Here is a 26702-nt window from a genome sequence, read left to right as displayed (position 1 = left end):
AATTAGGCCATTTGGTCCATCGAGTCTGCTTCGCCATTTCATCATAGCCGATCCAATTTTCCTCTCGGCCCCAGTCTCCTGCCTTCTCTCCTTATCCCTTCATGACCTGACCAATCAAGAATGTATCAATCTTTGCCTTAAATATACATAAGTACTTGGTCCCCACAGCTGCCTGTGGTGAAGAATTCCACAGATTTACCACTCTCTGGATAAAGAAATTCCTCCTCATCTCTGTTCTAACAGGGTGCCCCTCTATTCTAAGACTGTGTCCTCTGCTCCTAGACTCTCCCACCATAGGAAACATCCTCTCCACATCCATTCTATCAAGGCCTTTCACCATTCAATAGGTTTCAATGAGTTCACCCCTCATTATTCAATAGCATTCAGAATACAGGCCCAGAGCCATCAAACACTCTTCATATGACAAGCCATTCAATCCTGGAATCATTTTAGTGAACTATTTTTGTGGCGTTTGTACCTGTGTTTTCCCTGGATGATCTGATGTCCTAACACATCACAAATCCTATGAAATTCTGGGTTAATACAGTAAATTACCTCTAGTGTCAGTTAAACCTGGGCAGGGGAGTGGAGAGTCGATGCAAGAAAGGACAAGCTACAAGGAGTCATGTAACAGTTTGGGGCACTGAGTGGTGGCTAAATGGCTGTCCTCTGTATCATAAGAAAAATATGAGAAATATGAAATTTGAATAAAGATTTTGAACAATGTACTGTTAAGTACCATAAGATTGAAGTTGCCCAATCTTTGATGAAAACTCCAATATAATCCAACCCATTCGAAGACTTCCAACACAAAATACAGGGAGTGCTATCTTCTGTACCCAATGCCAATCCTGGAATTTTTGAAAAAGCCTCATCACAATTACTTTTATTTGAGGTACTTGTTTAGAAAGACACTACCCACTAAAGCAGACCAATTGAATAACTACTTTGGTTCTGTCTTCACTAAGGAGGACATAAATAATCTTCCGGAAATAGTAGGGGACCGAGGGTCTAGTGAGATGGAGGAACTGAGGGAAATACATGTTAGTAGGGAAGTGGTGTTAGGTAAATTGAAGGGATTAAAGACAGTTAAATCCCCAGGGCCAGATGGTCTGCATCCCAGAGTGCTTAAGGAAGTAGCCCAAGAAATAGTGGATGCATTAGTGATAATTTTTCAAAACTCCTTAGTTTCTGGATTAGTTCCTGAGGATTGGAGGGTGGCTAATGTAACCCCACTTTTTAAAAAAGGAAGGAGAGAGAAACTGGGGAATTATAGACCGGTTAATCTGATATCGGTGGTGGGGAAAATGCTAGAGTCGGTTATCAAAGATGTGATAACAGCACATTTGGAAAGAGGTGAAATCATCGGATAAAGTCAGCATGGATTTGTGAAAGGAAAATCATGTCTGACGAATCTTATAGAATTTTTTGAAGATGTAACTAGTAGAGTGGATAGGGGAGAGCCAGTGGATGTGGTATATTTAGATTTTCACTTAGTGAGGTAAGGCCGGGTAAGTTCCTTTCAAAGGAGAAAGTTTCAAAAGTTGAGGCAAGTATTGGGTAGGTCATGGCAGCTGAGATCGGCCCCGTGGTTTGTTCATCCTGCAGCATGTGGGAAATCAGGGATACTTCCAGTGTCCCTGACGACTATGTGTGCAGGAAGTGTGTCCAACTGCAGCTTCTGGCAAACTGCATTGAGAGTCTGGAGCTGTGATTGGATTCATACTGGAGCATCCGCGATGCTGAGAAAGTCGTGAATAGCACGTTCAGTGAGTTGGCCACACCGCAAGTAAAGGCTACACAGGCAGAAAGGGAAGGGGTGGCCACTAGACAGTGTAGCTGTAGGCAGGTAGTGCAGGAGTCCCCTGAGGTCATCTCCCTCCTAAACAGATATACTGTTGGAGGAGATGTCTCATCAGGGGAAAGCAGCAGCAGCCAAGTTCATTGCACCATGGGTAGCTCTGAGGCACAGGGGGGAAGGAAAAGGAGTGGGAGAGCTATAGTGATAGGAGATTCAATTGTAAGGGGAATAGATAGGCGTTTCTGCGGCCGGAAATGAGACTCCAGGATGGTATGTTGCCTCCCTGGTGCAAGGGTCAAGGATGTCTCTGAGCGGCTGCAGGACATTCTGGAATGGGAGGGTGAACAGCCAGTGGTCATGGTGCACATAGGTACCAACGATATAGGTAAAAAACAGGATGAGGTTCCTACAAGGTGAATTTAGGGAGTTAGGAGATAAACTAAAAAGTACGACCACAAAGGTAATAATCTCTGGATTACTACCAGTGCCACGTGCTAGTCAGAGTAGAAATAGGAGGATATTTCAGATGAATACGTGGCTTGAAAAATTGTGCAAGGGGGAGGGTTTCAAATTTCTGGGGCATTGGAACCAGTTCTGGGGGAGGTGGGACCAGTATAAACAGGACGGTCTGCACCTGGGCTGGACTGGAACCAATGTCCTAGGAGGAATGTTTGCTACTGCTGTTCAGGAGGCTTTAAACTAATGTGGCAGGGGATGGGAACAAGTGCAGAGAGACAGAGGGGTGTAAAATGAGGGTAGAAGCAAAAAGTAGTAAGGTGAAAAGTAAAAGTGGCAGGCAGGCAAATCCAGGGCAAAAAGCAAAAAGAGCCACTTTTCAACATAATTGTATAAGGACTAAGGGTGTTGTAAAAACAAGCCTGAAGGCTGTGTGTGTCAATGCGAGGAGCATTCGTAACAAGGTGGATGAATTGAATGTGCAGATAATTATTAATGAATATGATATAGTTGGGATCACAGAGACATGGCTCCAGGGTGACCAAGGATGGGAGCTCAACATCCAGGGATATTCAATATTCAGGAGGAATAGACAGGAAAGAAAAGGAGGTGGGGTAGCATTGCTGGTTAGAGAAGAGATTAACGCAATAGAAAGGAAGGACATTAGCCTGGAGGATGTGGAATCGATATGGGTAGAGCTGCATAACACTAAGGGGCAGAAAACGCTGGTGGGAGTTGTGTACAGGCCACCTAACAGTAGTAGTGAGGTTGGGGATGGCATTAAACAGGAAATTAGAAATGCATGCAATAAAGGAACAGTAGTTATAATGGGTGACTTCAATCTACATATAGATTGGGTGAACCAAATTGGTAAGGGTGCTGAGGAAGAGGATTTCTTGGAATGTATGCGGGATGGTTTTCTGAACCAACATGTCGAGGAACCAACTAGAGAGCAGGCCATTCTAGATTGGTTATTGAGCAAGGAGGAAGGGTTTGTTAGCAAACTTGTCGTGCGAGGCCCCTTGGGTAAGAGTGACCATAATATGGTGGAATTCTTCATTAAGATGGAGAGTGACATAGTTAACTCAGAAACAAAGGTTCTGAACTTAAAGAAGGGTAACTTTGAAGGTATGAGACGTGAATTAGCTAAGATAGACTGGCAAATGATACTTAAAGGGTTGACGGTGGATATGCAATGGCAAGCATTTAAAGATCGCGTGGATGAACTACAACAATTGTTCATCCCAGTTTGGCAAAAGAATAAACCAGGGAAGGTAGTGCACCCATGGCTGACAAAGGAAATTAGGGATAGTATCAAGTCCAAAGAAGAAACATATAAATTAGCAAAAAAAAAGTGGCACACCTGAGGACTGGGAGAAATTCAGAGACCAGCAGAGGAGAACAAAGGGCTTAATTAGGAAAGGGGAAAAAGATTATGAGAGAAAGCTGGCAGGGAACATAAAAACTGACTGTAAAAGCTTTTATAGATGCGTGAAAAGAAAAAGATTGGTCAAGACAAATGTAGGTCCTTTACAGTCAGAAACAGGTTAATTGATCATAGGGAACAAAGACATGGCAGACCAATTGAATAAGTACTTTGGTTCTGTCTTCACTAAGGAGGACATAAATAATCTTCCGGAAATAGTAAGGGACTGAGGGTCTAGTGAGATGGAGGAACTGAGGGAAATACATGTTAGTAGGGAAGTGGTGTTAGGTAAATTGAAGGGATTAAAGGCAGATAAATCCCCAGGGCCAGATGGTCTGCATCCCAGAGTGCTTAAGGAAGTAGCCCAAGAAATAGTGGATGCATTAGTGATAATTTTTCAAAACTCCTTAGATTCTGGATTAGTTCCTGAGGATTGGAGGGTGGCTAATGTAACCCCACTTTTTAAAAAAGGAGGGAGAGAGAAACCGGGGAATTATAGACCGGTTAGTCTGACATCGGTGGTGGGGAAAATGCTAGAGTCGGTTATCAAAGATGTGATAACAGCACATTTGGAAAGAGGTGAAATCATCGGACAAAGTCAGCATGGATTTGTGAAAGGAAAATCATGTCTGACGAATCTTATAGAATTTTTTGAAGATGTAACTAGTAGAGTGGATAGGGGAGAGCCAGTGGATGTGGTATATTTAGATTTTCAAAAGGCTTTTGACAAGGTCCCACACAGGAGATTAGTGTGCAAACTTAAAGCACACGGTATTGGGGGTATGGTATTGATGTGGATAGAGAGTTGGTTGGTAGACAGGAAGCAAAGAGTGGGAGTAAACGGGACCTTTTCAGAATGGCAGGCAGTAACTAGTGGGGTACTGCAAGGCTCAGTGCTGGGACCCCAGCTGTTTACAATATATATTAATGATTTAGACGAGGGAATTAAATGCAGCATCTCCAAGTTTGCGGATGACACAAAGCTGGGCGGCAGTGTTAGCTGTGAGGAGGATGCTAAAAGGATGCAGGGTGACTTGGATAGGTTAGGTGAGTGGGCAAATTCATGGCAGATGCAGTTTAATGTGGATAATTGTGAGGTTATCCACTTTGGTTGCAAGAACAGGAAAACAGATTATTATCTGAACGGTGGCCAATTAGGAAAAGGGGAGATGCAACGAGACCTGGGTGTCATTGTACACCAGTCATTGAAGGTGGGCATGCAGGTACAGCAGGTGGTGAAAAAGACAAATGGTATGTTGGCATTCATAGCAAAAGGATTTGAGTACAGGAGCAGGGAGGTTCTACTGCAGTCGTACAAGGCCTTGGTGAGACTGCACCTAGAATATTGTTTGCAGTTTTGGTCCCCTAATCTGAGGAAAGACATTCTTGCCATAGAGGGAGTACAGAGAAGGTTCACCAGATTGATTCCGGGGATGGCAGGACTTTCATATGAAGAAAGACTGGATTGACTAGGCTTATACTCACTGGAATTTAGAAGATTGAGGGGGGATCTTATTGAAACGTATAAAATTCTAAAGGAATTGGACAGGCTAGATGCAGGAAGATTGTTTCCGATGTTGGGGAAGTCTAGAACGAGGGGTCACAGTTTAAGGATAAAAGGGAAGCCTTTTAGGACTGAGATGAGGAAAAACTTCTTCACACAGAGAGTGGTGTCTGCCACAGGAAACAGTTGAGGCCGGTTCATTGGCTATATTTAAGAGGAAGTTAGATGTGGCCCTTGTGGCTAAAGGGATCAGGGGGTATGGAGAGAAAGCAGGTACAGGGTTCTGAGTTGGATGATCAGCCATGATCATACTGAATGGCAGTGCAGGCTCGAAGGGCCGAATGGCCTACTCCTGCACCTATTTTCTATGTTTCTAAAGCCACATTACAACAATGTCCTGAGCATGTTCACACTACATGAAACTCTTTCACCTGATGTTGATGTCTTACTTTCACTCCTTAAGGCAGGATGATGTTGAATAAGAAAACAAATATACATTGAGGGAAGACACTTGTGATCATATTCAACATCAAATATGAACATAAAGGTCAGCCTGCACGTGTACGATGTAATTAGGAACAAAGTACACATTCAGAATGTAGATGTTCAAGGTCATTAACTGCATATACACTCATGCCAAATAAAATAACACAACTGGATCTCAATAACATACTATTAGAAGGCCATGTTATTACAAACACTTCATGATGTAACTCCATAGCATGTTCTAAATTTGGCAACTTCTATCAAAATGGAATGAGTTACCAAAAACAAGTCACATACCACATGAAGATACAGCAGGGAATGTGAAACAACTGTTTGATACTGGTATTGAGATCTCCCAAATGCTGCTGATAAATGGTGAATTCTAAGGAAGAGTTGTCTGCAGCACATCATTGGGGAAGAAGGTAATTGTATTAAGTATGGAATTGGTCTACTTAACCATGAAGTAAAAATGGTCTTGTGTCACCGGCATCCACTGTGCAAAACTTTATCACTGTGGTATCATTTCAAATTGCTGCTGTGGAAGCATTAGATGTTCTTGATTACCCTCAGAACGCTTTTAGAATGGCTTCAGCCAATGTCGGTTGCATGCCATTAAGCTTTCAGGTTAACAAACTCTGAAAGGACACTCCTACATTTAGTTATTATAGATCAGGTGGCTAGATGTTCCATTGAGCATTCAGTTAAGCTAATCAAAAATACTCATGGACTCAGTTGTCATAGGACTTAAATACAATTCCAGGTCCCTAAGATGTGAATACATTCCCTCCAACCATCAGGAATATCTGCTTCACTTATTGGGTGGTGAAAGAGTTTAAAGATCATGCAACATGTATAATGGCACAAGGATGAGGTGTAAAGTAATGCCAACTACAGTTACTGAATATTTTTAGAGTTGTATTCCCTGAAACTTCGCTTACTGTTTTAGAGCAAAGATTCCGAATCATTTTTACGCCATGAATCCCTCCCATTAACTGAGGGGTCTGTGGACCCCAGATTGGAAACCACTGTTTTACAGGATGCTGATATAGTATGCTAAGAAATAGTGTATAAGGGACAAGATAAGGAACTTAATTGTCTTTGATGTTTTCAAAGGCCAGAGACCTGCAGGAAAGAAAAGTTTTGTCCTACAAATTCTAATAATAACCCTTTTCTCCTGAATAGTTTTCCATTTTTCTTTCATCCATCTGCCTTTATAAGAATCTCTTAAATGCCCTCTATCCACCACCCCTGGTAGCGTGTTCCATGTACTCGTCACACACTCACTGTGTTATAAAAAAACGACCTACCTCTGACATCTCCCCCCATGCTTTCCTCTAATCACATTAAAATTATGCCCTGTTGTAGTAGTCATTTCCTCCCTGAGAAAAAGTTGATAGCTGTCATTCTCCTTCACTCCAAAGGTAAAACCCCTAGCTCACTAAACATATCCTGTTAAGACATGCTGTTTAATCTAGGCAGCATTCTGGTAAATCTTCTTTGCATCCTCTCTAAAGCTTCCACATCCTTCCTATAATGATGTAACCAGAACTGAAATACTCCAAGTGTAGTCTAATCAGAGTTGCACAAAACTGCAATATTGCCTCACAGCTTTTGAACTCAATCCCCCAACTAATGAGGGCCATCTCACCACATCCCTTTTTAACCACCCTGTCAACTTGCTCGGCAGCTTTAAGAGATCAATGAGCATGGATCATTCTATTCCTCCATGTGCAAAAAATTCTGTTATTAAGCCTTTATTCTGCTTTTAAGTTTGACCATACAAAGTATATTACTTTTCCAGATTGAGCTCCATATGCCACTTCTCACTTCGGCATCTTGTCAGTGTCTCGTTGTAACCTACAACAACCTTCTGTACTGTTTGCAACACCGCCAACCTTCATGAGTTCTGAAAACTTACTGATCTCCTTCCCAGTTCCTCATCCAAGTCATTTATAAAAATCACCAAGAGCAGGTTCCAGACTATATCCCTGTGGAACACCACCGGTCACCAACCTACAGGCAGAATACACCTCATCTGCTACCACCCTTCGCTTTCTGAGGCAAGCTAATTTTATTGGGAACCTCTGCCTCCTGAGTTGCTGAATGAGCCTATTATTGGGAACCTTATCAAACACCTTACTAAAATATCCATATGCACCACATCCACTGCTCCACCTTCATCAATTTGTTACTTCATCAAAGAATTTGATCAATCTGGTGAGGCATGACCTGCCCATCACAAAGCCATGCTGACTATCCTTAATTTGCCTATGCTTCCCAAATACTCATAAATCTTGTCTCTAATAATCCTCTCCAATAGCTTGCCCACCACTGACATAAGACTCTCTGGTCTATAATTCTCAGGATTATCTCTGTTACCTTTCTTCAATAAGGAAATATTACTTGCCACCTTCCAATCTCTGGTGGTACTACTGTGGCCACTGAGAACACAAAGATTATCGACAAAGGTACAGCAATCTCCTGTTTTCTGTAGTAACCTGGGGTATATCCCATCCAACCCTGAGAACTTATTAATTCTAATGTTTATCAAAAGCTCTTTTGTATCCTCTTAACATCAACATGTTACAGCATAGAGGTCTCTTTGACACTGTCTTCATATTCATTAAGGACCTTTTCAGTGGTGAATACTAAAGCAAAGCATTCATTCACATCTCCTCTACTTCCTCCCATTCCAGGCACGTTTCCTTTTTTTATCCCTGATCATCCTACCCTCACTCTAGTCATCCTGTTCCTTGCATCTGTTAAGAAGGCCTTGGGGTTTTCCTTAAGCATGCTCACCAAGGTTTTTACATGTTACCTTCTAGCTCTTCTTAGTCCCTTCTTAAGCTCCTTCCTGGCTGCCTTATAACTCTCCAGAACCCTGTTTATTGTTGCATCCTAAACCTTAAGTACATTTCATTCTTCTTCTTAACTAGATGTTCCACATCTCTTCTCAACCACAATTCCTTCACTGTATCATCCTTTTCCTGACTCAATGGCACAAACCTATTCAGAACCCCATGCAAGTGCTCCCTAAACACCCTCCACTTTTCCATTGTACATTTCTCTGAGTACATCTCTTCCCAATTTATGCTCTTGTTCCTGTATAATTGCAGCATAATTCTCCCTTCCCTAATTAATAAGTTCTCCATACTATCTGCTCCTGTCCCTGATCAAGGCTATGGTAAAGGTCAGGGAGTTGTGGTCATTGACTCCAAAGTGCTCAGCCACCAAGAGACCTGTCACCTGACCAGATTCATTGCCTAGTACTAGATCTGGTATGGCCTCTCCTCTAATCTGCCTGTCTACATACGTTTGTATTTTGTACTGACTTGCCCATCAAAATTAGGGATGTTGAAGTTACCCATGACGATAACCCTGTTATTTTTGCACCTTTTCAAAATCTGACTCCTGTTCGGCTCCTCGGTGTCTCTGTTGCTATGGTGGAGGGGCAGGAAGTCTGTGCAATACTACCAGTAGAGTGCTCCCTTCCTGTTTCTGACTTACTGACTCGGTAGATGATCCCTCCCCAACGCTCTCCCTTTCTGCAGCTGCGATACTATCCCTGAGTAGCAATGCTGTTCCCCACCTCGTTTACCTCCCTCCTTTTCCCTTTTGAACCATCTAAAGCCTAGAACATCCAGCAGCTATTCCTGCCCTTGTAACAGTTAAGTCTCTGTAATGCCACAACATCATAGTTCCATGCTGTAAGTTTATCACCCTTGTTCCTGATCATTTCTTGAATTAAATAAACACATTTCAATCCATCCAAATGACTACAATTATGCCCTAACAACTGCTCATCGTTCCTCACTGTCTTTCAACACTATGCATCTACATTTCCAGCAACTGCTCCATCCTTTGAGCAATCACTCTGGTTCCTATCCATCCTGCCAACCTAGTTTAAGCTCTCCGTAACAGCTGTAGCACACCTGCCTGCAAGGATATTGACCCACTGAAGTTCAGGTATAACCTGTCATTTTTGTCCAGGTCATACCTTCCCCAAAAGAGAGTCTAATAATCCTGAAATTTTAAACCCCGCACCAGTTCTACAAGCACACATTCATCAGCCAAATCATACTATTCTTACCCTCACTGGCACACAGCACAAGCAGCAATCCATAGATTATGATCTTGTGGACCTGCTTTTCAGCTTCATGCCTAGCTCCCTGTATTCAGTCTTCAGGACCTCATCCCTTTTCCTACCTATATCATTGGTACCAATATGTACCACAACTTTCAGTTGTTCACATTTCTCCTTAAGAATGCTGTGGACCTGATGTGAAATGTCCCTGGCACCTGGGAGGCAGCATAGCTTCCAGGAGTCTCTTTCATGGTCACCGAATCTCCACTCTGTTTCCCGAACTATTAAAAGCCTTATCACTACTGTTCTCCTCTTCTTCCTTCCCACTTCCCCTCTAAGCCAAAGAGCCATCTCAGATGCAAGACCTAATAGGCTCCCTACTCCCAAACGTGTCCAAAGTGGTGTAGATGTTATTGAGGGGAAAGGCTGCAGGAGTACTTACTTACCCCTATACTTACTTTTCCCTTCTGACAGTCACCCAGCTAGCTACCTATCTCATGCAACTTAATTTTCTACTTCCAGAATTCCCTAGATTCAAGAAATTTCATTAGAAAATAATAAATGTAATGTTATTTTAAAATAAGATTTCCCACTTAGTTTCTCATTATCATTTGATGCAAAATGTGAAAACCTATATCAAAGACATTAAAATAGAACACAGAAAAATAATCAGGATATTTGAACAAAGTCAATGTGATTATCAAACAAGTCATATTTGTTGGGAGTTCTTTAAGGAAGTGACATCTGATGTGGTTAAGGTGCCATATCAAAGATAATGGTTAAAGATAAAAGCACATGATACGACGTAACATATTGGTAGGCAGAGATGATCGGTTGGCTAACAGGAAACAAATAATAAAGCACAAAGATTGGCACTCAGCATGAACAGTACTCATGCATCAACTTTTTTCAGTTTGTGTAAATAACTTAAAGCCACTAAAGCTTTGGTTGCTGATGGCACAAAATTGAATAGGAAAGTAGGCTACAAAAAGAACATAAAGCAACAAACATATATATTGTAACTGAGTTGGGAAAAAATAGGAAAAATGGGAAATTAGACTATTTTGGCTGCAAAAAATGAGAAAACATGTCACATAAATGGTGAGAGATGGCAGAGCTCTGAGAGGAAAGGAATCTGGGAGTCTTAGCTTGTAATTTGCAAAGCCCCAGTATTCAAGTATAGCAAATAATTAGGAAAACAAAATATTATTTATTGCTAGGAAAGTGAGGCATTGGTGACCAATTCTGGAGTATTCTGTACCATGTTTACTTCTTTTTAGGAAAATGTTAATACATTGTTGGAACTTCTCATAAGGTTTATTGAACTAATATCTGAAATAGACAAGTTGCCTCATGAGGAAATAATTTAACAGACTAGGACTGGATCTGGTAGAATTTAGAAACATGACAGAGGATTTACAAACCCCATTTCCAGAAAAGTTGGGGTATTTTCCAAAATGCAATTTTAAAAAAATGTGATATGTTAATTCATGTGAACCTTGATTTAACTGACAAAAGTACAAAAAAGATTTTCAATAGTTTTACTGACCAACTTAATTGTATTTTGTAAATATACACAAATTTAGAATTTGATGGCTGCAACGCACTCAACAAAAGTTGGGACAGGGTTAAAATAAGATTGAAAAGTGCACAGAATATTCAAGTAACACTGGTTTGGAAGACTTCACATTAAGCAGGCTAATTGGTAGCAGGTGAGGTATCATGACTGGGTATAAAAGTAGCGTCCATCAAAGGCTCAGTCTTTGCAAGCAAGGATGGGTCGTGGCGTACCCCTTTGTGCCAAAATTTGTGAGAGAATTGTTAGTCAGTTCAAAAGGAACATTTCCCAACTCAAGATTGCAGAGAATTTAGGTCTTTCAATATCTACAGTACATAATATTGTGAAAAGATACAGAGAATTCAGAGACATCTCAGTGCGTAAAGGGCAAGGTCGGAAAGTACTGTTGAATGCGCATGATCTTCGAGCCCTCAGGCGGCACTGCCTAAGAAACCGTCATGCTACTGTGACAATTAGAGCCACCTGGGCTCGGGAGTACTTTGGAAAACCATTGTCACTTAACACAGTCCGTCACTGCATCCAGAAATGCAACTTGAAACTGTATTACGCAAGGAGGAAGCCATACATCAACTCTATGCAGAAACGCCGGCGAGTTCTCTGGGCCCGAGCTCATCTCAGATGGACCGAAGGACTGTGGAACCGTGTGCTGTGGTCAGATGAGTCCACATTTCAGCTAGTTTTCGGAAAAAACGGGTGTCGAGTTCTCCGTGCCAAAGATGAAAACGACCATCCTGATTGTTATCAGCGAAAGGTGCAAAAGCCAGCATCTGTGATGGTATGGGTGTGCATCAGTGCCCACGGCATGGGTGAGTTGCATGTATGTGAAGGCACCATTGACTCTGAGGCGTATATTAGGATTTTAGAGAGAGATATGTTGCCATCAAAGTGACATCTCTTCCCGGGACGTCCATGATTATTTCAGCAGGACAATGCCAGACCACATTCTGCACGGGCTACAACAGCATGGCTTTGTAGACACAGAGTGTGTGTGCTTGACTGGCTTGCTGCCAGTCCAGATCTATCTCCTATTGAAAATATATGGCGCATCATGAAGAGGAGAATCAGACAACAGAGACCACGGACTGTTGAGCAACTGAAGTCTTATATTAAGCAAGAATGGACAAAATTTCCAATTGCAAATCTACTACAATTAGTATCCTCAGTTCCAAAATGATTAAAAAGTGTTATTAAAAGGAAAGGTGATGTAACACAATGGTAAACATGCCTCTGTCCCAACTTTTGTTGAGTGTGTTGCAGCCATCAAATTCTAAATTTGTGTATATTTACAAAATACAATTAAGTTGGTCAGTAAAGCTATTAAAAATCTTTTCTTTGTACTTTTGTCAGTTAAATAAAGGTTCACGTGAATTAACATATCACAGATTTTTGTTTTTATTGCATTTTGGAAAATATCCCAACTTTTCTGGAAATGGGGTTTGTAATTGAAATATAGAATATCTTGAATAGTTTGAGAGGGTCAATGTGAAGACGTATTTTACCCCTTTTTTGGGGAATCTAAGCCTCTGGATTCGTTTAAAATTTAGTATTTGTCCACCTAAGATGGCACTGAGTTGGAAAATTTCAAAACTCCTGAAGTGCAGTGGGAGCAGAGGCTGAATGTGTTTACAACCAGAAATAGGTGGATATTTGGTGGCAAAGGAGTGAAAGATTATTTTGGGTAGATGCAAGTATGGAGTTAAGATTACAGTTGGGTTAGCCATGTTTTTTGTAAATGGTGAATCCTTTAGTTTATTAATGCAAATGTTAATTCAGTTTGTTTTCACGGATATAATTGGAATGTTTTTGAACAGCAAATAATGTTTTTAATTTTGTTTTTTTTTTAAGCAACAACCTTTCAAACTTATTTTAAATGTTTCTGGAAAGGCACTTTGAAACATGCCACAGTGAGCACTTTGACAAATTAGCAACTGCAAATGATGGACAAGTTTGATTTCCATAGTATTTATGGATTTCTAGTTGATAAATTTATGCAGTCTTATTTCCCCTTTACTCCAGCATAGCAGCTTGTAAAATTATAGCAGTGCTAAGAGTGGCTAAATTATAAGTGCTGTTTTGTGATTGTACACTAAAATTTGTTATCAATTAATGTGACTTAAACAGATATTAGTCCCTACATTTCAGTGATGCAAATCAAATTGAGAAACCATGCTATTTTAAACCTTGGAAATCATTAATGTTTCTTGTCTTTAACTGATGAATGTTCTATAGGGGAGAAGCCACATCAGTGCAGCATTTGTTGGCGATCATTTTCTCTGAAGGATTATCTGATTAAACACATGGTGACACACACTGGCGTGAGAGCCTATCAGTGTAGTATCTGCAACAAGCGTTTCACCCAAAAGAGCTCCCTCAACGTCCACATGCGACTTCACCGTGGTGAGAAGTCCTACGAGTGCTACGTCTGCAAAAAGAAGTTCTCCCACAAGACCCTGCTGGAGAGGCACATGGCACTCCATGGCACTGGCTGCTCTGAGGTGACTACATATGTCTGTTCTGTTTGCCCAGCCAAGTTCGACCAAATCGAACAATTCAATGATCATATGAGAATGCACGTTTCTGATGGTTAAGAAACTTCTTTGAGAACAAAGTTGGAATTAATTTTAAACAAAAACACATTTTTAAAACAAAAAGCGCTGGCATATTATTATCAGCAGCAAGATGTTCAAGAATTCTTCAGGATGGTGGCCTTAATGCCTGTTATTGTGTGTGCTCCACTGGCTGGATGACCACTACAGGCCTCAAGATTTTTTTCCTCTCATTCAGCTCTTGTTTATTGCTAGCGTGTTGAACACTACAAAGGCCTACTATCTCTACAGATCTAATCCAGTGTTGCATTATCTAAGGTGGAATTTTCTTTGAGATCATTACACAGCATTAAATCCGGTAAACTGTGGTATGCAACATCTTTTCAAGTACAATACTTGGTATGTATTGACATTTCTGTGTTTTGATGGTCACAAAATTTGCCTTTTACCGAAGATAACATTGTATGTATAGTGGTTGTAATGACACTGGCAGTTATTTATTATTTACCTGCTGTGGACAGGTCAGTTACACAGATGGGTTTCATTTAGAAAATTAAAAGGTTTAATATATAATGCAGCATCCGTGCAACTGCAGTTAGGTACAAGAATTTATTTCACAGATGTGCCAGCAACTCAATGTTATTTCAATGAGAAAAAGCGCAGTGAGTTTTTTTCTAATTGCAGATGGTTCCAGTAAAAATTTACTACATGGATGTGCATTTTTTACTACAGTATTTGAGCAGAAGCAAGGCTTTTTGGAATTTTTGAGTACACTGCCACTAATATTCAGAAGACTGTTAAGGTTGTAAGATGAGCTGAATTGAAGGAAGTTTTATCCCCCCCACAATGTGTGGTTGATAACATTCAAAATTAACATATAATCAATGTCTGTTTGACATGCTGTCATTTTGATTGCTGCTCCTATTTTGTCTCTTATTTTATTTTCAGACTGTCAATGGTGATTATTCTGATCAATTTTAAAATATTTTGATTAATTTCCTGTTGCCATAGGCATAATTAGAGTTCCATGGTGCATGTTTTACATTGCACCTACATCAGTCAGTCATTATAATGAATAGAAAGTTTAGAATGGCTTAATTTGTGCAGTATGAATAATATTGAGGAAGTGTGTCTTGATCAAATGAACTACTTTTTCTGATATCTTGTTTAATTCCCTTGCCCATAAACTTAGAATAAAAACATTGCAAAGAAGTAATGAAGTTTAAATGTTTAATGTATTTTTACAAAACTTATTAAAAATACTTGAAACTCCACGTATGCACAATTTTAGCTAGAAATAAACATTATACAGCAGATATTAGCTTTTAAGTCATTCCCACATGAAGACATTTTATAGAGCCCATTGGCCAAGATGTACATCATGACCCTGTTTTTAAATCCTGCTGTTAACAAAGTCTCACATGATGCATAGGCTCTATTCTTTTTAGGATGTTTTGGAACCATATTTGTAAACGACTCACGCTTATATCCACCTGATCATAGATTTTTCATTTTATACAAAAAGCATGTGTGCACTGTGCATGTTCTTTGAACCACTCTAGTATTTGGTTCCAGTATGCTACACTGGTATGTACTGTGTTGATGTTATCTGCTAATTCTTATTTGTGGGTACATATTGGAGTACCTCATTTGCACAGTGGAATTGCTTATCATCATACAAATTTGTTTTCTATCTCTATCCTGCTTCATATATACTAGAGTGTTACAGATCTAGTTTGAGATCTGTAGTACAGTGTGATTAATATTTTGAACCACTTACCTAGTTTATAAATAAATATTCACAATTTTATCACATAAAATTGTATTTATTCATTTATTTCCGCAGATTAGGTAATAAGTGGACACAATCCTTAAGTGAATCCAGTCATTGCTTGTCTCCTAAAATATATTTAATTTTACATTTTGGTTGCAGATTTTTGTTTTTTGCTTCCTTTAATTTGCTCATAGAAATTACTTTCTCAAAATTATGTTACCATTTACCACATTTCAAAACAACTTATGCCAATCAAGGTATTTTTCAAATTTGTTTCTTATATTTCAACATTGTAATAAGCTCATTAAGTAAAATTGTTTGTGGAGGTGGAGAATTATTGAATTTGCAATTGCATGTGAGCTGAATTAAATAATTGGTGGTCCATTCTAGGTTAAAGATATCCCCTACCATTACCAGTTTAGTTCCATGTTGTTTTCAGTTTTTACAGGCAGTTGCAGAGATGATGTTATTTGAACTTTTCGTAAAATAAGTCATTAGATTGTTTTACCTAATTCAGTAGGAAATAAAAGTAGTACTGATGGCTGCAAAACTTAAACTTTATGCAACATATCTTTCCTTCACATACAAAAATAATGCACACTTTATAGTTTTTACTCTGGTGATCAATGTTTAACTTTTTCATAAAATTTCTCTAAAATATTTTATCTATTTAACAATGAATTTTTAAATGTTATTGATTCATTTAAATATAGATAAAATATGACAATTGGTGGCTACAATATAACAGAAAAGTACTATGCTTTTTCTTTTAAAATGCATGCTGATGTTAAGCTTGAATAACTAATCAGAGACTAATAGTAAACAGCTTGGCCTTTTTTTTGATTTTTGAAAACATTTCTCTCGGTACTTTTAATTGACTTTTCACTATTTTGACTGACTGACAATTGAACTCCAAAAATATGGCAACAATATTGTTAATCTTTGAGAGGCAAATGGGTCTTAGAAGTTTTGTTGGTTTAACATTATGGAGTACTGGTTTAGATCTTGGGATTTTAAGGTGCAAATATGAAAGTAAGGGTGGCTTTAAGCTAGGTATTTTCTGCAACAAGTGGAAGCCTCTTGTATGATATTAGCTGTTTTACTGGAATAGTGTCCTGTGGAAGGAGTATTTAACCAAGCTTAACTTTGCGATGCAGTATTTGTTTATACATAGTACACATTTACATTTTATTACAGAATAGATCTGCCTTGCAATATTTAATGCAATCATTTTGAATCACTTGCGTATCACCAGCCTGCTGCATTCACAGTGACTCTTGGTTTCTTCAACTTTTGTCCTTTATATTCAATGAACCTAATGTCAGACATAGGAATGTGTACTAACATGACAGTATTAGATTACTGAAGTTCAACAGTTCAGAAATTGTGAAACATAGAAATTAATTTTCTGAATGTACAACCCACTATGCATGTGTAGCACAGTCTAAAATACCTTTGGTATTTTAGTTTTCATTTTTTTGAGACGTAACATTCTGAATCTTGGAGGCAATGAAAATATTAAAAACTATGCATTTTAGTGTACATGATCAATTGGTTACCCTGTCCTTCACCTATTTTCATGCATATTTTCCATATTTTTTATTCCATTAATGATGCAAGATATATTTTTCCTCTCTAGTTCTGGGTTGTACATATAACTTTGCATTGTTTACTCTAGAAGTTAACTTGACCATGTAAGAACTTGCAGTTTAGAATCTTATCTTTCTTTATCATCCTTTTTTTGTTAAAAAAATGTGTTTGTGTTACTAATATAGTATGACACATAGATAGTGTGGATCAGTGCCTTTAAATAACATGAATGATTTTAAAAAAATAAAATGCAAAACTTATTAAACCCTATTTTCTGCAGGAGAAATTGGACATATTCCACAACCTCATGAATGATGTCAGCAGAATTTATTTCAAATAAACATAAATTTTCAAACTGGGTTATCTTTAAAGAATGCATAATTGATATGGGGACCATTGAAGTAGAAGTTTGCCCTGCTGAGGAACAACAGTTATTCAAAATTGCATTTAAAACTTTCTTGTATCAGCTGAAAATATCGGGAAATATTGAACAAAAACAGAGCAGTTTTCTTTAAACAAAAGGAGAAAATAATTAAAAAGATGCCCAAATGCAGTTTTTAAAGAGTCACTTTTGGATTGTTCCCTCAGTTCCAATCATCTCAGTTGTCCATTGTCAGAAGTTAACTTCAAAGTGTTCCTGCAGAAGCTCGCTATTTCAAATATCATTTATATTGTAAGTATTATTGATTAAGATTAAATTTCAAGATAGCATCTCCATGGATTAGCATGGATTGAGTTATACTGAATAAATCTGCTGGAAGTTTTTTGTTTTATATAAATTTAATTATGCACACTGAATATCACTATTAATAACCAAAGAAAATAATTGCAAGTTGAATTGCAAACCTTATTTTGAAGACGTTGAAAATAATATTTTAGTCCTAGTATTAAAGACAAAACAAAAAAACTACATACAACTTTAAGATTTAAAGTTGTATTTGGCTTATGCCATCTCTTATTATTCTTTCCCATGTAAATAAGAATATAGTATTGTTGCACTGCAATATACAGTGTTGGAGTAAAAGGTAACATGTATGATTAACAGTTAAAACCATAGGTTTGTAGACAAAGCATATTTTAATTAGTTACCTTCTGAGAGATATTAATAAATGTATGCTTACTCTTTTGGAGTATCAACTGGTATCTACTTGATAAAAAGTTAATTTCTCTGGTTATTGCTCTCAGGCCAGAGGATGGAAATGAGTGGCCTCCAGGTCAAAGTTTCTAACAATTGAAGTTAATGAACATAATACCAGACACTGTGAGATCATGACTTTCTAATTACTGTTAAATACAAACATGGTTTCAGCTTGAGTCATCATCCCTTAGCCACCATCAAAAAAGACTAATGAATAAAATTGATAGTCCCTTGATGCTGGTCAATAGCTTGAAGCACTATCAATTTTCTTTGAAAAGGTGTAAATGAAAAAATAATCCCTTCCTGGCTCACCCACCCCATTGCAAATTAATGATCTTTTTAAGTACTGGATTGCTGCTTCAAGCCAATGATTAGACTGACAAACTATTTAAAAGATACGATTGTAAAGAGAGCTAATAGATTCATGTTTCATGAGCTTTACACTACTCTATTTCTAATTCCTTAATAGTAATCAGTGGTAAGTTATGGTACAACCCATGCCCATGTGGTAAATTGAACCAATCAAAGTGGAACACAGGATCATGTTATAATTTTTCTTCTTGAAATTAGATACAGTATATTGACATAAAGTTGTAAGAAAGAAATAACTGTAAAGGCCATTATTCCTGTAAGGAACCTATGTTAACATTTTGAGTATTTTGTGGTTTTATATATTCAGGTAGATAGAAATGTGCACTTGCACAATCAGTTGAGAATTTAGAAGCTCCAATTCTACTTATTTCAAAAGTGTATGCATAATTATCAATCTGCCAACATCTACAAAAGGCAGCAGTACATTTATTATTGAAAAGGCGATTTGCTAAATAGTTTGAGTTGTTGAATTGTAGGATCAGAACAGAGAACAGATTACGCAGGATGTATGTAATCCAAGAGCTAAAGAAACCATTCATCATTTAAGTAAAATAGAATGTTCAATAAACAAGCTATCAAAAGGCAGTACCATTTGTGAGCTTATAGCCCAAAGGTTTTCCAATAACCCTTTAAGAATGAATTTAAGGTAATTCATCAAAAACACATCCAGTGTGATGAATAGTTCTACATCATCCCTTTAGAATGTGCACTTTTTCTTGAATTATATACTATATGTGATTGAGCAATAATATTTAAATAGCAAGAGTTCTGTTTAAAATGCAGTTTAAATATAACATTGGTGCCATCCATTTAAAATTTTGTCACACTGCAGCTTTATAACTGCTTCCATCTGCAGCTCACAATTCTGAAAGAGGCAAAGTGAAAATATGGGTGGGCTGTTGTCTCCTTGGAATAGAAAGATGATGTTCAATGTGTATTTTTCAGATGATTATAGCATATTTAAGGAAGCCTTTCGATTATTCTAGTATATAGTGATGGCCCACATTTATCAAGACTGTATGAGGCAAAAATAGCATTTGAACTAATGCAAGAACTGGATGTCAAGATGGAAAGAGTAACTGGTGAACACCGCTGAGCTCTGTTCCCAAGGTTTAAAAAAATAGGTGATAGTATGATCATAGTTTATGCCTTGTAACAAAATTTGAGCATTGCTACACAGTGCTTCACTTACATGTCTGTGTGATCACTTCCTGCTTCACATGGCCTGCTTTATTTATCATACAACAGGATGAAATAGTTTAATTGCATGATAACAGGAATAATTGCAGGAATAAAAAAAGGCCTATACAGCATTAAATTTGATTAAACAGTTGGTAGAATTGCCTCTTTCCAGTGCTCAACAGCAAGTGGGTTGCATACAGAAGATAAAACAGCTTAAAGTGTGCAGTTGGGCTGTACCAGTGGAGTGGTCCACTGATGCTGGATTTCGCCAACTAGCCACCATTTTTTAATATGTAAATAAAAGATATGGGTCAGTAGAAAACAACTTTGGTAATGATCCAGTACTTTGTATTGTAAGAGTTTTCATTTAATCTGTACACCTATGCGGTTGTGCATTCTTTCAGCTTTTAAGTCATGTTTCCATTGTGATTCTTTGCTTCTTTTGGAATTTTTTAGTATGATTTTCTAGGGTACAGTTTTTTTAGGAGGAGCAGGAAACAAAGCTTTTTCCAGCCTTTTTACTGTTATTAAACTAACAATTTGAGTTGAAATTCTTAAACTATATTTTTCCATCAAAACTAGAGTGTAATGAATGAATTTCAGAATTGGATTGTAAAGAGTCATACCAAGGAAATCAATCAGTCTCTATTTCTTGGTTTAGCCCAGAATAACAGTATGTCTTTTTTTAAAATTGTAACATCTGGAACCTTAGGTCGCTTGAAAAAACAGAAAGAACTAACAGGTTAACTGTAGTGTTGCAATTTACTAGTTTTAATGAATCTCTTCCGGTTTTAAGATTCATACTGTATAGAGAAACAAATATAACCCAGTCAGCATAGGCAGTAGTACACTCCTGTTGTGTTTCACAATTTTACTCAAGTTGCAAATTAATAATGACCCTATTCTCTGGATGCCAATATGAATTATTTTTTAAAAAGTGTCCAAGTGATAAGACTATGTCTTACTACTCAAATACACTATATTGTTGCTGTCTTGGAAAGTCAGCACAACCCTAGTGTGCAAGTTAATGGTGGTGTTATGCACTGAGATAACTGCACTGCATGAATGATTTCCACTACTGACCAGCATTCACACTCAAAACATTTGCACACGTAAGGGCTAAAAATAAACCTTTTTTGAGGTGGGAAGGGATTTATTGCATGTGAATAGAACCAAACCAGTGTTAGTGTCACATCCAGTCAATGTTCAAAGTAGTCACCAAATGTAAAATGGAACCCACTGGTGGGAACACTAGTACAGGATACTAGCTGGTAACATATTTGACATGACACTAATTCAGCACTTTTCTTTCCCTGTAAATGAACACTAACCCAAAAATTTGAATCGGTTAACATTTGTGACAAATCTACTGAATTTATTATGCCTTGACATCTGCATTTTTGGTTTTATTATCAGCTTTGTTGACTAATTGGAGTTAGTAAATTAAACACGTCTTCCTTCCACCTAAATACAGCTATTTCATTCAGACTTGTCAAAAAAAAAATTTTCCCCACTTATTTTCTAAGACTTTGACATCATAACTTTGCACCTGGGAGAAGTGAAATCGCCTTTGATGAATAGGCTGACAAAAGCATATTCTCCATTGTAACCATATACAAAACCTTCCCTTGGATTTCATTTTCTACTTAAATTGTTAGTCACTGAATTTCCACCATTATAGCAACCAGTAACATAATTGCATCTTTGGACCATTAAAGGAAGTTCCTAATGAGTGGATCAAAGATCTAGTTCAACTTGGAACCCTTTCCCAGGACCAAGTAACCTTCAGATAATAGCATATGTTGTATTTTTGGTGCAGTGTTCCTCTTCAAATTGAAAGATAATTACTGGAGAGATTTCACTTTTTGAAGTAAGTTATCTCATTAACCCACTCTGTGATATATATAATAGAGTTCTTTTGGTTTTCATTTACCAATGTTCAATATTTTTGCAAACTCTAGTTGTATCTTACATGGCCCTACATTAAATCTTATTCAAACTGGAGGCATTGATTTATCAAACATATTCTCATCTGGCACTTCAATGGATTTATCACAAAATCAAAAATTTCCAAGTAATTATGTCATAATGACTGAAAATGCAGATGTCTTTTCCAGCCTTTGCCAAAATCTGATTTGTTTCAAAAGTAGAATCTGCCTTAAGACACTTAAGCAACAGCCAACCATTATGTTGGAAGAACAGGCAGTTGGGCATTTTTCCTAGGTACAAAATATCAGATTCATACACTTTACTGTTGTGCACCTTTTCTACATTACTAGCCCAACACTGTTGTAATGATAATTATTTAATATTTGTTTTAATGTGACTACTGTAGACCAAAAAAAAAGACTTTAATTTTACAATATTTACCCAATCGTATTCCATTTAATTTATTTTAAAACTCCTGATGGGAAAAGCATTTAGTAACTTTAAAAAAAATGTCCTGAGACCATAATAAATTTTTTAAAAAGTAAAAAAAAATGAGACTGCAGTTGCAAAAATATGAAGGAAGATGAGGTTTGGTTGCTCACAGAGTCTTGTAGATTAGTGGGTAAAACCATTTCTTGACTTTTATATTATATTCTTACTCTTTTTCTTGCAGCTAATGTTTCTTTTTTTATAATCTGCTATTTTTATTTTTGTAAGCAGTTTATCTCCATTTAAGATGAAAATTTATCACAGATTGTGTATAGTTTTTGTTTTGTTTATGGAAAGCACTGGACAAGTTTGACATCCCCTTTAATAGAAGGTGATGTACAATGATTTTGATTGCTTGCTGAATGTTTTTTTTATTCCTAATTATAAACACTAGGATGGTTTTGCATCTTCCATATTTTATGCAAAAACATGTATGTGCCCTATACTTAAAAAAAAGAAGCTCTAGACAGCATTTTTCTATGTTTTGTGGAGAATAATCCTTTTGAATGGTAGGAAAATATTTTTTGTTGTTGTACTATTTTATATTTTTAAAATGATACATTTATTGGTATAAGACTGTTTTGGTGAAGGAATTAAATGAAAACAAAGTCTGCCCTTAAGAATGCTGCAGTAGCCTGTTTTGAAACTAATTATTGATGTGTGTTCAATTGGTTTTGTCTGTTTATTGTTACAACAGTTTGTATTTACTGCTGTTCCTCTGATGACTAATTAGGGGTTTTTAAGGGCGTTTTTGATTTGTCAAACACACTGGATTGTGAGTCTTTTGTAACGTGGGGCTATTTTTTTGTGATGCAAACAGCAGCACTGTCTCGAGCTGTCCTTTTTTCACTGCCTTTGTCCTTGAATTTAAAATTATAGATTTGAGAACTTGGCAGAGCAATGAAAGAGACAAACTGGAGATATTTAATGAACACCTGTTTAGGAATTCTAAAGCTCCTTGTTAGTGGAAAGTGTTCTATTTCAGATTTTTACAAGTTTCTGGTCTGAACTGTTATAGGGATTTTCCTTGGCTTTCCTTGTCTGAAAGATAAACAAGCAATGAAAGAAATCCTTAAAAAGTGACATTGCTAATCATAAATGCAATTGCACACCTAATAAATATTATACCATTTTATAAACTATTTAATCTCATAATAAAATGCAGATGATAGTGCACCATAATGAATAGAAAAATCTCTATTCTAGTTGAAGCTATGTTCTTTGAGATACAAAGCAGGTGCCTATATTTCTGTAGAAGTTTTGGTGCAAGCTTATTGTTCTTCCTTGATTATTCAGTGTTGCACATATGCCTTTCCACTTCTATAACATTAAGTCTATGTGCCTTCTGTTTTTGTTTCTATTATATTGACATTTGAATGGTGAAAATCAGAATAGGAGCTTTTAAACCATTCCAAATAAGGTTTGTCTTGTTCTAGAGCCCAGCCTTCTTCCAACAAACAACATTCAGACTTGTGAAAATATCATTATAAGCACTGAATTGTAGATCTTTGTTGCATTTGCAACTTTATAAATAAGTCTATATGAATTTAGATTCCACTGTGATTTCAATGTCCAAAGTTATAGTTTATACTTTTTCACATTAGTACACTTTTTAATAAATATAAATATTGCCTTGTTTGATAGTGTGATATAACAGGCTGAACCTATTTTGTTGACATAATTCTATTGAATGAATTAAGTGCATTTTACTTCTGAATTTCTATGGTAGAACATCCATGTTGCCTTTGGTATACACTTGCTGCTACTCATTCCGAACACACAACACCATGAAAAAGCATGGTTGTGCAAGTGTATTTGGGAGCTCTCTGGGCTAACAGAGTTTAAAAATTACATTGGCATCATATAAAGTTATATTCTTAGGTATTCATTAGTGTGCCTGCTCTATACTCATTGTCATATTGCTCTTTCTAATAAACATATGTCTGTAGAAATTAATTAGCACAAAATTTTACAGGCATTGCGCTTTATGCACTAGTCAATCTACTTACTTGGCCAAAAGTAAAGTAGTACAAAAATTGTAATTTTCACATTCTTTGCACATGTTTCTTGTTCACTGGTTGAATATGTACCTAATTTAATTGGCTATTTTAGATTAATACCTGAAATAACACAGCTTTGGTTTGAATCTTAGCACTTTAGTATTGAGGTTACATCAGAATGTGTCCCTTTCAAGCCATCTTCTCATGTATTTACATATATAACTTTTAGAAACAATGGAGAACATAGAGAATTTGGCTTTAAAATACATATCCTGATGTTGTTCAAAGGTGGATATAGTACTGGTAAACTATTAAGTAAATGTGTGATTTACCTGATTCAATGCTTCACAATCCTATAACATCTACTCCATTGAAGCATAATTTTTGCACCAGTACAATTTTGAGCTCTGACTTAAGTACAAGATGTCCAAGCTGGGAACTGTATGCTGCATAGGAATGGTGTTTCTTATTTTTGTATGGTAATTTTGAAAAATTTCTTTGAGAAACATGAACATTCCTTATGTATACGGTATCTAGCATTTGTATTTTGGTCTTTCATTTCTCGGTTGTATAAGATGTTGAATGAAGAAGAATTTTATTACAGATCTAGATAACCCTTCTGATTAGTTTAATGATACTGAGTGCTAATAATTGATCCAAAGACGTCCATTTTCTCCCACTGTCAGTTATCATCTTAATAGACAGTGCTAAATTTGAGACAAAACCTTGCTGGTTTAACTCGAAGCTGTGTTTCACATGGTAGGCAAACATTTTTCAAAGATCTCCTGTCAAGGTGCTTATTAAATATTTCCAGTATAAGTGCTGCTACTATGTATTAGAAATGAGGCTCTTTTTGTCAGTACAAATGTGCAGTGGTCTGTGCTGAAGGAGATTAGTTAAACTGGCAATGTTCATTTTAATGTTCACTTGCCACGGTTGAGCCATCTTGGTACAACAGGTGAAAACTAGCGTTTTGGGTTTTTCAAACAGTTGAATAAACTTGTCTTGGTGTAAGGGATCACTTTAGAAATGTTGGCTTGTTATATTTCCAAACAGTTAGATTGTGAAGCACCTTATGCTTGTTGACCAGTTTTGTAGAGGTCAACAGTTTACTGTTTCTGTTCTGCACCTTACCTGTGGTATGGAACACGTACCCATTTTCCCATGTCTAACGTCCTGCCATTTTTGCCTTGTGTATGAACCCTTTATCTAATATTAAGAGATTTGTTAATTTGTATTAAGGCTCAATTGAGAAAGTTACAAATCTACTCCAGGTTCTTGATAAAGTTGAATGACTTATACTTCCCCATGACAAGTGTGAATTTTAAAGCATGAAGGGGAATTCATTGAAAAAAAAATCAAAAAAATTAAACTTTGGGAAGAGACCTTCACTGAAGAGAAAATAATTTTTTATTTCCAATGTTTCTTTGATTTAATCAGGAAATTTAAAATTATCCTCAACAGAAATATGTCTGATCTCAAAGTTTTAAATTAAATTTCAGTTTATCAAAGTACCCCAACAAAAAGGGGGTTCAAAACTAGATGCCGTGACATTGAGGTGTTATACTTACGGGGTAGCTTTCTGGCCTTTTCAGTTGACTGTTGAAGAAACAGCCTAGCATTTTTGAAGTGATCTCCAACTTTACTCCCATTTACTATAGTACAGTATGTTGGTATAAATTCAAGTACAATTTTCAAGTGCTTTAAATCCTGCCAGATTTATTAAAGCAACAGTATCCTAACTTGCCATTTATTAGACTGTATTTCTCATGTATTACCTGTGACATGTGTATTGTTAACTAGCTGTATGCTTCATTATGTTATTGTGACATTTGAATACTGTGAAGTTTTATCTGCATACTTACTTTATACTGAAGTATTAAGCCTTAAATTTGTTCGTGTGAAAGAATAATTGACATTCTGGGGATGAAGATTTCTTTTTTTAATGTTACCAGCACTTTTTTGTAAGTTTCACTTTCCAAGTTATTGTAAAGTTCACGCTGTAGTGAAGTTTGAACATGAAGGAATAAAATCTCTAGTACTTTCCCGTACTGAAAAAGTGTACTTACTGTTTTTAAAGTTTTTTGGTTACTTTATGGAAATAATAATGAACATAAATGTGTTTTAATAATCATATTCATGACTTCTTTTTACAGCTGTGAAGATTTTCCATATTTTAAGTTTCAGATCACCTTACTGCAGTCAATTTCTGGGATTAATCACAGAACTTTAGGCGGCTAAATTTCATAAGATTAATGTGCAGTTATCCTTACCACATCCAACCCAATATAGATATGGACAAAAATGTAGATACATAGAACTAATCTTCAGAAGACCATGTGGCTT

At 37.0% G+C, this 26702-nt stretch overlaps 1 protein-coding gene across 3 annotated transcripts in view; it reads left to right on the top strand.

Annotated features, from left to right (window-relative positions):
- The window catches only part of zbtb20 (zinc finger and BTB domain containing 20), a 341450-nt gene extending 315030 nt beyond the window's left edge, over positions 1 to 26420 (top strand). For all 3 annotated transcript variants that reach the window (XM_073045598.1, XM_073045596.1, XM_073045599.1), the window contains one exon: positions 13566 to 26420. In XM_073045598.1, coding sequence (XP_072901699.1) covers positions 13566 to 13924 — 359 coding nt within the window. In that variant the 3' untranslated portion in view covers positions 13925 to 26420. The remainder of the gene's footprint in view (positions 1 to 13565) is intronic.
- Positions 26421 to 26702: the final 282 nt, after the last annotated feature.

The sequence above is a fragment of the Hemitrygon akajei genome, chromosome 5 (assembly GCF_048418815.1).
Source record: "Hemitrygon akajei chromosome 5, sHemAka1.3, whole genome shotgun sequence".
Classification (NCBI taxonomy): Eukaryota; Metazoa; Chordata; class Chondrichthyes; order Myliobatiformes; family Dasyatidae; genus Hemitrygon; species Hemitrygon akajei.
The sequence above is the reverse complement of the archived record's forward strand: the minus strand, read 5'-3'. Positions and strand labels throughout refer to the sequence as shown.